Raw genomic sequence first — 14300 nt, 5'->3', positions numbered from 1 at the left:
TTTCAGTATGAATATATTCATTCTCTATTAGGCTAAGTGTTGGCTTACAGTGAAATACATTTGCATATTTGTATGTATATGACAATTGTAATGTTTAAGCGGCATCTCTACTATGTTAACTATGCACACACACACACACACACACACACACACACACACACACCTCTTTGGATGTGATCAACATGTAAACAATGTGACTATGACGCTGAGGTATTAATTGGGAGATTATTAGTGATGATTGACAGCTACCTGCAGAGCTCTGCGGGCTTCCTGCGCTCCCGTTTGGCCCCGCCCCCCTGACGACCCCTCCCTCCGTGTCCGTCTTTTATTACAGAGTCTAGCTTAGCAGCAGGCTAGCTCAGCACTTCAGATGCAGCGGGGCCAAGACAGCCGCACATCCATGGCATTACTAACAAAACGCACCATGTTTTCACTTTTCTAACCATCCCACCCCCTCCTTCTCCTTTTCCCCTCCAGTGCGTGTAAGCCTGAGGGTTACTGTTATGGTTTCGGAGAATGGAAACGGACGACGTGTCGGTTCGAGAGCAACTTTTCCACAACCGTGTACGGGAGACCATAGTAAGTACCGCCGTGATCATGCAACCGTGGGTTAACATGCATGAGACAATACAAGCAGACACTTAATCAGCATCAGAGAGACACACGTCGTTTAATGAAGTATTTAGTTCGCGGTCACTTAACCAAAACTGTTGCTCAACACTCAGCAAAGTGTCACATTTCAGCATGTGGCAAAAGGATGTGTAGCAGCGAGTTTAACGTGCTTTAATGTCAGTGTTTGTTAGTTTTTTTTTGTGGCATTCAGATGAAGTTTTGCAACGTTCATTTGAACACGGATGCCGCTGTGGCGCAGGAGCATACTTGGCATCATAGAGCTCCTCCTTTTCAGTTTTTTGGACGACCTGGACCTCTTCTCAAATCTGTGCCATGGCTTGGATCCTCCTCCTTCACATGTCACAGTTTGACTATACTGTTAATGATGCATCGTACTTTTTTTTTTTTTTTTTTACTGTGTTTAGCCAGTGGCTGATTCAGTTTTGTGCAACATCCTGTTGAACTTTAGTCAGACCTGTCAGAAAGATCAATGTAGCTACAGCAAGGCACATGGAGACTGACCTTTAACCCCCAAAAAGGTACAATCAGATCTCTAATAGGCAGTTTATGTATTGGCAATATTGCTGATATAGTGTTGCATAAGGGACAATGGCAAACAACTTTTCCGCTGCTAAAATGAATAGTTGACTTATCAATTTGTCCTGGTTTGGCCCAACTGCAAATCGATAAGAAAAAGCTCAAATTGTAGTAGTACTGTAAAAGAGTATGAGCAGAATGTGTTTCAAATTAGTTACTGAAATATGTAATGTTAAAATGAATGATTGAGTCATTACAACAGCAAGTACCAGGGTAGAATAAATGAACAAGTGAAGCCAAAATAACTTTTTCAGAGCAGACAGTTTACACGTCATAGCAGCAGAACCCCAGTAAAAGCACCCTAATAACATCAATAATGCCTGTATTATATTTAGGTGTCCCAGTTCCAAGGCTCTGCTATTGTATCGGGCAGTTAATAGGACTGAGTCAACATTTTGGCTGTCGAAATCGCTTTCAAGTGTAAAAACATCCAAAGCAAAAAAGTCAGACTAAACAGACTCAGCTCCACAACACCAAAACTATCTTCTATCTATTTTTTTCAAGTGAAAGTCAAGGATATTTCCAAATTAAAGTTAGTAGTGACTAGATCAGTCTGCCCACATTGGGTATCACAGGCAGAGCTGATTACATGGTGTAGTCTAAACAAACTCGTGTCAAATAGTGCTCCTAGTAGTAGACATATGTTCATTTGGGTAGACTTAACTTTACATGAGCAACAATTGAGTGTCCATATGTATTTTTATGCCCTTGTTTTGTCACCTTTTTGTCACCGCTTTCACCTAAATATCGAATGCAATTAGTTAAAGGTGCATTCTTAAGCCACTGGCTGACCTCAAGCTTACCATCTCTGCTCAGTGCTGAATAGATAATATCGATTATGCCTTATTTGGACGAAACCATACCAAGTCAACACGCAGCATTTGCCAAATATGAAGCCGTATCACTGTGAAAATGTGAATAAGGCCAATATTGTATTTCATCTTTGTTCAGAGCAAGTGTAACCGGTAGAGATTAAAGACATTGTCGCTGTGAGATGGTTAAAGCTTTTGAGCTATGAGTACACACCCATTTCCTGCACCCTGAGCCTAGAGGGATCAAGAAGGATCAATGATCAGCAGAATAAAATGGCATGATAAGTGACAAAAACATGCGACACCAAGCATCAGCACGCACAAGATATCAAAGTCACATTAAGAGAAAAGACAGGGTCAAGAGTAATTAGAAAATGTGCTGTCCACTACAGAGGTGTATTACTTAGAAATCACGTTCTGTTGGACTTTTGAGAGAGAATAATGATCTGTCATTTTATGGGAGCGTTTGATCAAATCTGCGTCTCACTTTGATTCAGTTTAGCTTTAAGGAGAGGCTGTATTATGGTTTTGTTGTTGAAAGCATCGAAGAACAACGTCACTGTTCATTTAATATTTTCTATTCTCACGGACACAATTACCCAACTGGAATTTCAGTTGTTGCTTCTCTTAAATCTTAAGCTATCGAATGTTGCATGACACGTTCCAGTAAAATGATCGAAACCCTTGACACAACATACAGCCGCTGCCTACCTTCTTTTGGATAAGGACGGCTTTTCCCGTGCAACTTTTAAAGTTATTTCTGGCTGTTACATAAATCTTGAATAGGTCTTTCCTAATCTATCCTCTTACTTAAACAAAGGCCGTCATGCATAGCTTGAAAGTGTTTAGCTGGACAAGAGGGCTGTGTGCCCCTGAAATAACACACTCGGGAGTGCACTTGACATTTTGCAAGGATGCTCAGTGCCAATGCCAACCTCCTGTTCCTTTTTGAATTATTACTGAAACTACCAGATGAAAACATTTGAGCTTCATTGTTTTTAGCTTGACTCTGCACAAAGATGTTTAAGTTACTCTGTGAATTTTAAAAAAAATGCCCTGAGTGAACTCTGCTCCCCAGGCCTTTGTGTTCAGCACAAAGATGTCCCTCTGGAAGCTAAACCCCTTTAAACTCTCTTCTGTGGCCTGCTATGTGGCCTGCTATGTGCTGCCAGCTCTCCACATTGCCAATCAGCATGGTGTTAAGGGTGTTATTCTACCCCTCCACCTATTTCTCACCAAAAACCCATCCTTTGTTTCCTTCCTTTTCTTTTGTAGGATTAACCAAAGCAAATTAGACTGCATAATTGAACAATTTTGCAAACTGAGCTGATTAGTTGTTATGTACAGTTCATTGTTTTTTGTGTGATGCAGCTAATATGTTTCCAATGATCATTCCCACTTACACTGTTAAACACTGCAATACTCAACAGATTAAAGTTTTATGTTTGTTTGAAATTGAATAGATTTGTAGCCATATGCAGAAATGTTTTGTTTACATTCTAAAAGTGGGTCAACATCTAGCACTTCCTGGAGCCATACAGAAGGTCATTGTAACCTACCATATGTCCCAGTGATTCATTAAAATAATCCTTTGTTATTAACTAAGAATGATAGAAACACTGATTGTAAACGCACCGTATCTCATCATTAATCATTTTTACGTGTTTTACTGTTCTGGGACTTGTTATTTTTACAGTTTCCTGTATATGTAATTCACTTTTTACTAGAGTGTAGGTTTTGCTTGAACAGAATTTTCCCAAAATGCTCATCCCCCACTCACTCCCAACTCTGAGGCCAGTGACACTTTTTTTTCATCCTCATATGGACTGTTGCTCTTACACCTTTCCCCTTTTATATTGTTATGTATTTGACTATACTGCAACATTACTTTAACGTAAACCTGATTCTTAAGAATTAATAATTTCTAGGCTCTTTCTTGTTTGTTATGTTTATGTTTACATTTTACATTACAGTCATTTAGCAGATGCTTTTATCCAAAGCGACTTACAATCAGTAGTATATTACATATCATTCAGCCATTCACACACTGATGACAGGCTACCATGCAAGGTGCCACCATCAGACTCTAACTAACATTCATGCAACATCCAGTCCACACCGATGGCAAAGCCTTCGGGAGCAACTTGGGGTTAAGTGTCTTGCCCAAGGACACATCGACTGCCGAAGCCGGGTATCGAACCACCGATCCTCTGAATGGAGAGGAAACTTGTTTTACACCTATTAAGTAGTTTGTTATGTGTCACATTTTTGACATTCTTTTGACATTCTTTTGACATTCATGTCATTTTGTCAAATCTGTCACTCTCTCTTTTTGTTTGGTGCTGTTGTTACTGCAGGGTAAAACTTCTACGTCCCGCTAACCTTACTGAGCTCCCTCTGAGCTGCCATGTGGAAATGTTTTGTGATCTGGCAACATATATTTCATTGATCTGTCAGTAAGACACTTTGGTGCACTACATCTCCAATGTTGAATGGTTTAACATGACATTTAGTACAGCTGAGGCTAACAGGACTTTGGTAGGGAAGTGTTTAGCCTGTAGTTTGATAACTAATGCCAACATAGCATTCTAGCAGCTGAGCCAGAATCGCTGAGAAAGAGGTTTCCTAAAACGTTCGCTGCAGAGAGAGCGTAAACCATTTTGATTTTGACAACGAAGCCCATTCATTGTCCAGTAGAGGTGATGATAAAATAAGAAAGTTGTATCTCTAATTTTTCCATAGAACAACTTTAGAACAAAGTTAGGTTGTTTTCTGGTTTGAAATGAGCACTACAGACTAGCGGGGCAGCAGGCATTGTCATAGACTTTTGGTCTTGTTTTGTATTTTGTGGGGATCCTTAATTCCCGTCTTTCTGGTTCATAGCACCTAGAACTTTTATGGCAGAGAGGAGTGAATACACCCTCTATCGCTCAGTTTTAATTGGATACTTCTTCTTGTACGACAAGTTTGGCATAGTGCACAGATGTGTTAGGGATGTGTCTTGTCAATTTGTTTGCTGTGACGACTTTTTTTTTTGTCCCGACAGGTTCACTGTTGAGAAATATTTGAATATTTATTTAAGTGTGTATCTGAACAATGACTGGGTGTTTAAAATCTGTCCCCTGTGCTGCATGAGGTGTAGAACTAGAAGTAATCTTAAAGATATATTTTCGCTTACATGTGGTTTGTTTCATTAAAGGAACTTTTCTCTTTTTTTTTGTGTTAGTCATAGCAGCGATTTACTTCAGTCTTTGGGGTAAGATGTTGAGAGCTTTGCCAGACAACAGATTGCTGAGTGAAATTGGGTTTAGCCTAAATTTGTTGGCAGATTTAGTGTAGTGTCAGACAATGATCTTTATAATCTGTCACTGGTATTAACCCTTTGTCTTTTACTAGCCTTAATCCCTCCTAGTTCATCACTGTCACTCATTTTGCATTTTGTTGGAACTCCATCTGTCTATCTTGACCTTGTTAGAATGGTGAATGTTTTGGGCTGTTTGCATTTTGTTTTATTATTTCTTGCTATTTATCTGCACAAAACAAAACAGAATATTCTATGAGCCTGTGCCTTCTCTTTCTCTTCAGAATGTTTTTGGTATCTTTGCTACGTATCCACCCCCGCTTTTAAGACCTATCAGAATATGCTAAATCGGAGACGTGAGCCAACCTAAATAAATGTGTTGCTCATCAGTGGTGTTGGACGGAAAATGACAGCTTGTTTACAAGGCTGCTCTTCGTTTATGTGATCAGCTGTGTAAACAAGTAAAAGAAATACCAATATCTCTTTTTTTTTTTCCCTTTCTGTCTCCCCTCAGATCTGTGTGCTCTTGTTCACATGCCTCTACATGGTGGCCTACCTCATACTTACACATTTCAAGAAGACTGCCGAGTTTGTCACAGGTGAGTTTAATAATCCCCCTTGTCCTGGGTTTTTACAGGTGTATCACACAATGAATGCTCTGTGAGAAAGATCACCTTCATTTCTTATGAAGAACTGCCGGGAGGGGAATTCATGGTGTTGACAAGTACATTGATTACATTGGTGTATGGATTTTTTTCCTCATAGGGCGTAAGCCAAACTTTTCAAGAAACCACAGGTGTTAATCAAACACAACATTTCTATTTTAAGTAAATAGTCTGTTATTTATATTTTGTTGGGGGTAGATGGATGGAGGAGGAAATAAGCTCATTATAGCTTTACTTGAGGATTCTTCTTAAAGCTAGATGAAGCTCAGACAAGCAATACAATTAATATCTCCTACTTCTCAAACTGCACCCTACATGTTCTCAAAGGAGCTGTGTGTATAATTAAGCGGTATTTACTGGCAGACAATGAATATAATATTTATAACTATGCTTTCATTAGTTTATAATCTCCTGAGACTAAGAATCATTGTGTTCTTGTTAACTTAGATTGAGCCGTTTACCTCTCTTACCTCTTGTGTCACCGCAAAGTTTCTACAGTAGCCCAGAATGGACAAACCAAACACTTTATTTCATGTTTTTATATTACCTGAAGGCCAATCTATTTCTCTGACATGCTTGGAAAGGAAGGGATTGAGCGGAGCGGTGTTAAATTGGAGGCAGTCTGCAACCTCATAACTTAAGGCAACTAAATCCTACACATTGTCCATACATTATTGTCACTAAAGAATATCTTTTGTTTTGGATAAATGTTTTTAGATGTGAATAATAGCTGTTTGCTGTGTTGGCTTGCAAGGTTCAGTTAACTTAAGGTTAGCTTAAGTTACTGAACCTTGGCTGGAGCAGTCCGGAGGTGCAGAAGGTGTGTTTTGTAACATGTAGCCACAGCTTCAGGGGGTGTCCCTGTGGATCAGGATGGTGGAGCGGTGGTGAAGAATGTGGCTACAACAAATACAGGGTTGTACTTTTGAGTTGTAGCTCCTCTAGGCCCCTCTACTTGGACACAAACATCTCAACATTTTCAGCAATCTTATACTCTACAAGAAACAACATCCTGGAACTGGCTTAATCGGTCATTGCTCTGTAATATTGACAGTTAACAACTTTGTAGCTGACAAGCATTCGCCTTAGTGCAACAAATCTCATGTACTTGAATCTAAAATATGTTGTCTTTTATTAAAACTAAGAAGATGTTTAAAGTTCTGCAGGGTGACTGGGATGCCAGTTACATAATGAATGAAATAACTTGCCACTATTGGAAGCAGATGTAGGATGTCCAACTAGGCAGGTCTCTCTGCTCTGCTGTAGCTGGATTTTGAGGGACAGGACCGGCTATTTTTCAACCCATTGTGTAAATGTGTCTGTGCATCAACAACCAGCAGAACAGTTGTCCCCCGAAGCTAAATGCAGATTGTGCAATACCTCTCTTCAGAGATGTTTTTGACTTTAGGGAGCCAAGAACTGGTTTTTGCTCCTCAGGCTTAACCTTGTTATGAGAAAACATTTGCAAATGAAAAAAATACAGCATCATGTACTGTGATGCACATTACTTTGCTTTTTACAGTTTCCTGTATATGTAATTCACTTTTTACTAGAGTGTAGGTTTTGCTTGAACAGAATTTTCCCAAAATGCTCACCCCCACTCACTCCCAACTCTGAGGCCAGTTTTTTTTCATCCTCATATGGACTGTTGCTCTTACACCTTTCCCCTATATAATCTTTGTATATACAGCACACACTCATACACTGCCCCGACAGCTTTTACCAACACAGACTTGTTGTTATTGGATTAACCTGTATTTAAGCCTTTGTCAGTTACAAAGTTATAGCAAATAAGTTTGCTACATCTGTGGCAACTAATCCTTGTTAAAATATAGATGTAAAAACAAATGGTCTTAATCACCTTTTGTAATATATTAAATCCTACATATTTATCTTGTCTTTCAGATGATGTTGAAGATGCCACCGTCAACAAAATTGCGTAAGTGAAAACCTCTAAAAATGAACAGATTCACAGAAATCAGTTCTCACTCGCCCACTTTGATTAGTTTTTTAGTGAATGATTGAGCAGATACCTTGACATGTGTAGTGGCCTGAGGCCACTTGGCTGTAGATTTATTGCCCCGTCTTGTGTGTGTGTATGTGTGTTTATGTGGTTGTTGGTTGGGATGAGGGCACTTCAGTGTCACTTCGCCCTTTGTCCCTACACGCTGGCGCTGTATTACCTCAGCCACTTTAGTCTCCACACCTAGGCGATACTGTTAGTATGAGGCTGTGTGTATTCACTGATAGCTTGTCTATTTCCTTCTCCCAGGCTGTGGCTGTGTACGTTCACCCTGTCTGTTGCAGTGTGTGCTGTGCTCCTTCTCCCCATCTCCATTCTGTCCAATGAAGTGCTGCTCACCTTCCCACAGAGCTACTACATGCAGTGGCTCAATGGATCTCTTATCCACGGTATATCTTGATGTTTTTTATAAGTTGACAACACCAAACCGTTGATAATCATGACAACATGTCAAACAGCAGAAGGCATTACTGTCTGGAACTGGATCACTGGTAATAACCTCCCAAATCAATACACTACAGGCCTGTGTCCAAACAGATAATTACTATGGACAGAGTGGCGGTGACCTTGCAGTGTGCAGTGTATGTTCCACCTGCTTCACAATTGCTGCTGTTTACCTCAGCTGAACCCTCCAACACCTAACTAATAATAATGTATTTTTTTCAATTGATCAACTTGAGATGTAAAGTAATAGGTTATGAAGCCTGAAAGTAAATCAGGCCTGAATTGTTGTTTCATTTGAGAAACATTGGGAATATGATATCCTCAGCTTTTCAAAATGTTTAGTTACTTTTGAATGATTACATGTTCTTTATTATTTATTATAAAAAAAATGTTGGGGGGGGTAGCCAGTCTTGTCATGCTACACTGCCTGGTAGGACAATACCTCACAGTGGTTGACATTGTTACTGCCAAAATGCTTAGCTGCTATTTTATCCCTTATGAATCTTTGCGCTAAAAACTTAACATTCTGAACATCTCTCTTCCTCTCTTGTCAGGATTGTGGAACCTAGTTTTTCTTTTCTCCAACTTGTCTCTGGTCTTCCTGATGCCCTTTGCCTACTTCTTTACTGAGTCTGAGGGATTTGCAGGATCCAAAAAGGTACCAGTTTTGGCACTCCCTCAAAAATGCTATTTACTAAAGACTTACCTGTAAATTGTCAGCGTATCACAGTGTGTGTTTTGTTTGCCTAGGGGGTTATGGCACGAGTGTATGAAGCAGTTGTGCTGCTCTTGCTGCTGGCTCTGCTTGTGCTGGGCATTGTTTGGGTTGCATCAGCCCTTCTCCACGACAACATAGCCAGGAAGAGCCTCTATGGTGAGTCACATTCATTATACCTGAAGAACCCTCCGAAACAATTGGTTTTACAATTGTTTTAATATGGTTGCTCATACTCTTCTTCTCTGAATTTAAGACCTGTGGGAGTATTACCTTCCTTATCTGTACTCGGGCATCTCTCTGTTTGGAGTGTTGCTGCTTTTGCGTGAGTATATGTCATTCACATTTACCCGAGCAGCTAAAGTCTACAGCATATGACACTTGCCCATCACCATCTGTGTGTTTCCCTTCACAGTGTGCACTCCCTTCGGATTGTCCCGGATGTTCAGTGTAACTGGCAGTCTTTTGGTCAAACCGAGGGTGAGTCTCAGACCCAGTGACGACACTTCCCTATTCCCACAGTTGTCTTGTGGCTGTGAACTGAGTTGACTGATGTGTCTTATCCCCCTCAGCTTTTGGAAGATGTAGAAGATACTTTGAGCTGCACCGCATTTGAGGAAGACTCGCTCTCCAGGAAACTGAAGAGTGAGTGTGTCACCACAAACCTAGTCCTTTTCCATTTTCTGATAATTGTGTTTAAAGCTGACTGACTTTTTGTTCCTATCATGTGTTTTGTGTCTGATTTGAAGGTGGCAGTAGGACATCATGCTGGGTCAAGCTGAACATGGAAGTGATGAAAAAAGAGTACCTAACAGTCCAGAGCAAGCGCATTGCCCTGGGTAAGGTTCACTAAACAGGCTGCTCTCTGCGGGGTTTCTCTCACAGTGGTTACATTGTAAAGTCATTTGTTGCTGTACATTCATTTATTATTATGCCTTTTCTCTTTTCTTTTTTCTTGCTTTTCTCATAGAAATGCGCAGGAAAGCGTCCCCATGGCAGCGAAACTTGGGCTATCCACTGGCCATGCTTGTGCTCCTCGCGCTGACGGTACATGCTTATTTATTGATCTATTCTCACAGGCTGTTTTACATCATTTACAAACACAGATGGTTGTTTTGATTGCAGCATAATCACTGTTCATGTCTCTGCAGGTGATGTGTGTCCTGATGGTCTGTTTCAATGTGTTGGAGTTGCTCCTGGATGAGACGGCTATGCCCAGAGGAATGGAGGTGAGGATCTGAACTGGTGAACATCTCATGCTTGGTGTGCCACAGCCAGTCATCTGTGTACACTGTTGATTGTTATTCTTGTTTTGATTAAGGACCCTCACCTTGGGATGGCCTCCTTCTCCATGTTTGGCTCACTGGGCGCTGCAGTTCAAGTAGTCCTCATCCTGTATCCTTTTTATGATATTCACCTGTGGGTGTGTGCACACAGAGTAAACTTATCTTGTTCTTTGGGCTCTGACTCAGACGGTCCTAGATAAATGTTTTATGTTGACTCATGCTCTTGCATACATGCATTTAAAAATCATTGATAATTGGCTTTCTGGATTTTATTTACTCTGTTTATCCCTGTGAGTATATTAGTCTTCTAGTGTTTTCCTTAAAATTCATTTCAGCTATCTGATGGTGTCCTCAGTAGTGGGTTTCTATAGTTCTCCTCTCTTCACTGGCCTCCTGCCACGTGCACAGGACACCAACCTCACACAGGTATACCACCGTTGCATTAATCTTAATCTTGCAGTGATATATATACTGTATATAACCATAAACTAGTGATGTTCTGTGTTAACTCTGCCTAGTATATTAAAAAGTCGTGCATTTCTCTTCCTTTTCAGATTATTGCAAACTGCGTTTCACTGCTTATTCTGAGCTCAGCACTGCCTGTGTTTTCACGCACACTTGGTAAGGACATGGCATGAATGACAAATATTTATGCAATATTTATCAAAGACTGCAGCCAGTTCCCAATTCAATGCTGATTCTTAGCAGATTTTGAGTTTGCTGTGTATTCACAGTGGGATAGTATACTAAGAGTATACAAAACATTCAAACTACTCCTTCTTTTTGAAGTTTCATAGATTTGTATAGTAACAGCATTTATTGCATAAGAGAGGACTAGAAGTTGACAAGTGGTTTATAGCACATGCATTATAGTACACGTTAAGTATGTAGTACAGAATTGGGACACAGCCGTATGTAATGACAAAAGTGGCTTGTAGTTTTAGTAACACCCACAAGAGGGCATCTGTATGCCATGAATACTGTCTCTGCAGGTGAAGCCTGGCTTGACCAGTCAATTCACAAGTAAACCTTTTTCTTTTGCTTCTTTTCCATTGTGTTAGGGATCACGCGCTTTGATCTACTGGGAGACTTTGGTCGGTATAACTGGCTGGGGAACTTCTACATTGTCTTCCTGTACAACATGCTGTTTGCTGGTCTCACCTCTGCCTCCCTGATCAAGACGGTCACCTGGGCTGTACAGAGAGAGCTCATCCGTGCCTTTGGTCAGTCTACTTTCATTTATATTTTATGAAGTCATGTGTATTTGGGATTGTGTTGTACTGAAATTCATTAGACTTGGGTAGCCGTGACATAGGTTTTCCCACCTTTGGGCCCCATTTCCCTATGGGTTGGTCTCTCTTCCTCAGATAGAAAGAACACAATTCTTTCAGGAAAGTGTAAAGGGACAAGAGGAGAGTCGGGTCCCCTTGGGGGCCTTCAGGCACACCGCCCTAGACCCCTCGTAACACACACACACACACACACACACACACACACACACTCACACTCACACTCACACTCACACTCAACCCCTCCGCCCAACACAAACAAGCGCTCAGAGCATGGACACGCCAAACGCACACACACACACACACACACACACACACCACACACACACACACACACACACACACACACACACACACACACACACACACACACACACACACAGTCCCCTTCCTTACAGTACAGATAGCATCTGTGAGCCATGGCAGCTCTCCTGCACTTTCCCATTGCCTCCCAACTCACTTTGTTCTGTGATTAATAGACTTTTATTTAACCTAGATCACTATTTTTCTTAGCTTTGCAAGTTAAGTGCTCCACCTTGTGATTGTGCGTAAAGTCATTTTCCGTTTTTTGTTTTTATGCAGGTCTCCACAGACTGCCTTTAACTGTGTCACGCTCCACCGTCCCCTTCAGACTCCTCCTGGCCAGTGGACTGTCAAAGATCCAGTGACTTTTCCGCCTCACCACTGCCTCTCCTAACCTTTCAGAAACTGAGCCACCTCAAATGTGCACCTATTGGATTAAAGACATTTGCAATTCAGACACTTTGCCAGTTGGTACGTGGTTCACGTTTCCCCGTGTGAAGAGACCAGAGAAGGTGACCAGTCTTTCTGCAGTGTCCAGTGGGAGCTCTTCTTAAAGCTTTAGTGACCAATAAATCAGGGTCCTTTTTATTTGTGCAGTTATTTAACTGCAGGGACAAGTATGCAAGCTGTTAGCTGTGTGATGGTTACAACTGGAACAATAGGAAAGGGGATTTAAGCCGTATTGGCAGTCCTGCCTTAGTGGACAAAAAGAGAGCTATCCTCCCACAAAACCCGATGCCTCATGAAAAGAGGATCCAGAGGACAGCCGTTGTTCAGTTGACACATGTGAAAGTCAGCAGAGTTATTTTGAAATATTACATTGCAACTGTGACGTAATATCCTCTTCCTGCTCCAGGTCGATTGAGTGCACTCTCGTTCTGTGGCTTCCCCACGCTTTCCCCTCTTTGGTTGTACCACTATTTTAAGATTGGGAATCTTACTTCCATGTGTTTGGTGGTCCAGTCTGCACCAGTGTTATGTAAGTTAATGAGAGGAAATTGTTATTCTGCGCAAATAGGACACAGGGTATCTTGTCTATCTATGGATCTGCAGGTTACACAGGGAACATGTGAGGGAGGTAACTATCTCAGTGTTGGAGCTCTTTAATAAATCCAGTTTAATAGTAGAATTAAAAACATTTTCTTTGGTGATTTACCATTAAGCAGGGTTTTTACTTTGTAGTTGACAGTAAGCTTACTGAGTATGAAGATTACTCATTCATTTACAAAAATACACTAAAAAGAAAGCTTTACAATTTAACTTATGCAAACTTTTGAATGCCATGTGATACTCACTAGGAGGAACATTGCCTTTGACCAACTGTGAATTATTAAGAAATTATGCGGGGAAGTGCAATATTTTATAAGTAAACGCACACTTTTTAACCTTACCAAAAGTAATTTCTAAATCTTCTGCAGGTTTCTTTTGATTTTTCTGTGAAGTATTTTTCTCATCTCAATCCTCTTTGAGGCTTAGAATAGTTTCAAGAAGCGAATGTGACCATCAAGCCATGCAATCTTTGTCAGTTTTTATATTTGATGTTTGTCAGCTATATCTCATCATCTACAATGTGTTGGTGACCCTGTGTCACCGTTTGCCTTTGCTGCTGTATCAGCAGGTTATAAGCTGTTGGTTTGACCAGCAGGGGACAGTGTCTCTCAAACCCAACACCAGCATCTGTGTTGTCACGTCTCTCTCTCTCCCATTAGTTGTTATTATATGCATTATATAAATATATGGAGCATTCTGAGGTTTACTCATTTCACTTTTTCTGGGAATTTTTTGTTTGTTTTTGGGAGCACAGATTTTATGATATACTGTATTTATTGGCATTTTGGGATCCATACTTCACATGATGACTCTTGGGATTTTTAACTGTTGTTCAAATGTTGAATGTGCTACAATTGAGACATACAATCTTTAGAGTTGTTCTCAAAGATGAAAAAAAAAATGTTTGTTTACTTTTGAAATACTCTTATGTTTTTCGGAGCAGAATTTTTAACCATCATGGTTTCATGAGCAGAAAGCAATAAAATCATCTCATGTTTTTAACTTCTTTGCATCTGTTTGGATACACATCAAGGTGACTTCCTGTAAACTCTTTCTTTGATGTCATTACGCGTTTGTTACATTTTATGAAATGTAACTACTTTATGATTGATCTGATGTGGCCTGTGATGGGTGGGTGAGACTGGTGAGGGCGTCTGTCCTCTACGGCCCTCCACCCTTTTGTTGCACTTCTTTAATCAGCAG

General features: G+C 40.6%; 1 protein-coding gene across 1 annotated transcript; it reads left to right on the top strand.

Moving 5' to 3' along the window:
- The first annotated feature begins 341 nt into the window (after positions 1–341).
- Positions 342–14085, top strand: lmbr1l (limb development membrane protein 1-like). The gene is made up of 17 exons (XM_054608765.1): positions 342–579; positions 5837–5921; positions 7893–7926; positions 8260–8399; positions 9009–9112; positions 9205–9328; positions 9426–9494; positions 9585–9649; positions 9742–9814; positions 9919–10008; positions 10140–10216; positions 10321–10398; positions 10491–10564; positions 10791–10881; positions 11010–11076; positions 11517–11678; positions 12327–14085. The coding sequence occupies exons 1-17, from the start codon at positions 517–519 to the stop codon at positions 12410–12412; spliced, it is 1482 nt and encodes a 493-aa protein (XP_054464740.1). The 5' UTR covers positions 342–516; the 3' UTR covers positions 12413–14085.
- The last annotated feature ends 215 nt before the right edge of the window (positions 14086–14300 follow it).

This window comes from Anoplopoma fimbria, chromosome 12 (assembly GCF_027596085.1).
Source record: "Anoplopoma fimbria isolate UVic2021 breed Golden Eagle Sablefish chromosome 12, Afim_UVic_2022, whole genome shotgun sequence".
Lineage (NCBI taxonomy): Eukaryota > Metazoa > Chordata > Actinopteri > Perciformes > Anoplopomatidae > Anoplopoma > Anoplopoma fimbria.
Note: the sequence above shows the minus strand (reverse complement) of the source record. Positions and strands in the feature narration are given on the sequence as shown.

What these genes read in the sequence shown, in the direction of transcription:
- lmbr1l (XM_054608765.1), top strand. Translation starts at nt 517, where the DNA reads ATGGAAACGGACGACGTGTCGGTTCGAGAGCAACTTTTCCACAACCGT. An exon ending in GACTGCCGAGTTTGTCACAG is followed by an intron (nt 5,922 to 7,892) that starts GTGAGTTTAATA and finishes CTTGTCTTTCAG; the next exon opens with ATGATGTTGAAGATGCCACC. An exon ending in GAGCAAGCGCATTGCCCTGG is followed by an intron (nt 10,009 to 10,139) that starts GTAAGGTTCACT and finishes CTTTTCTCATAG; the next exon opens with AAATGCGCAGGAAAGCGTCC.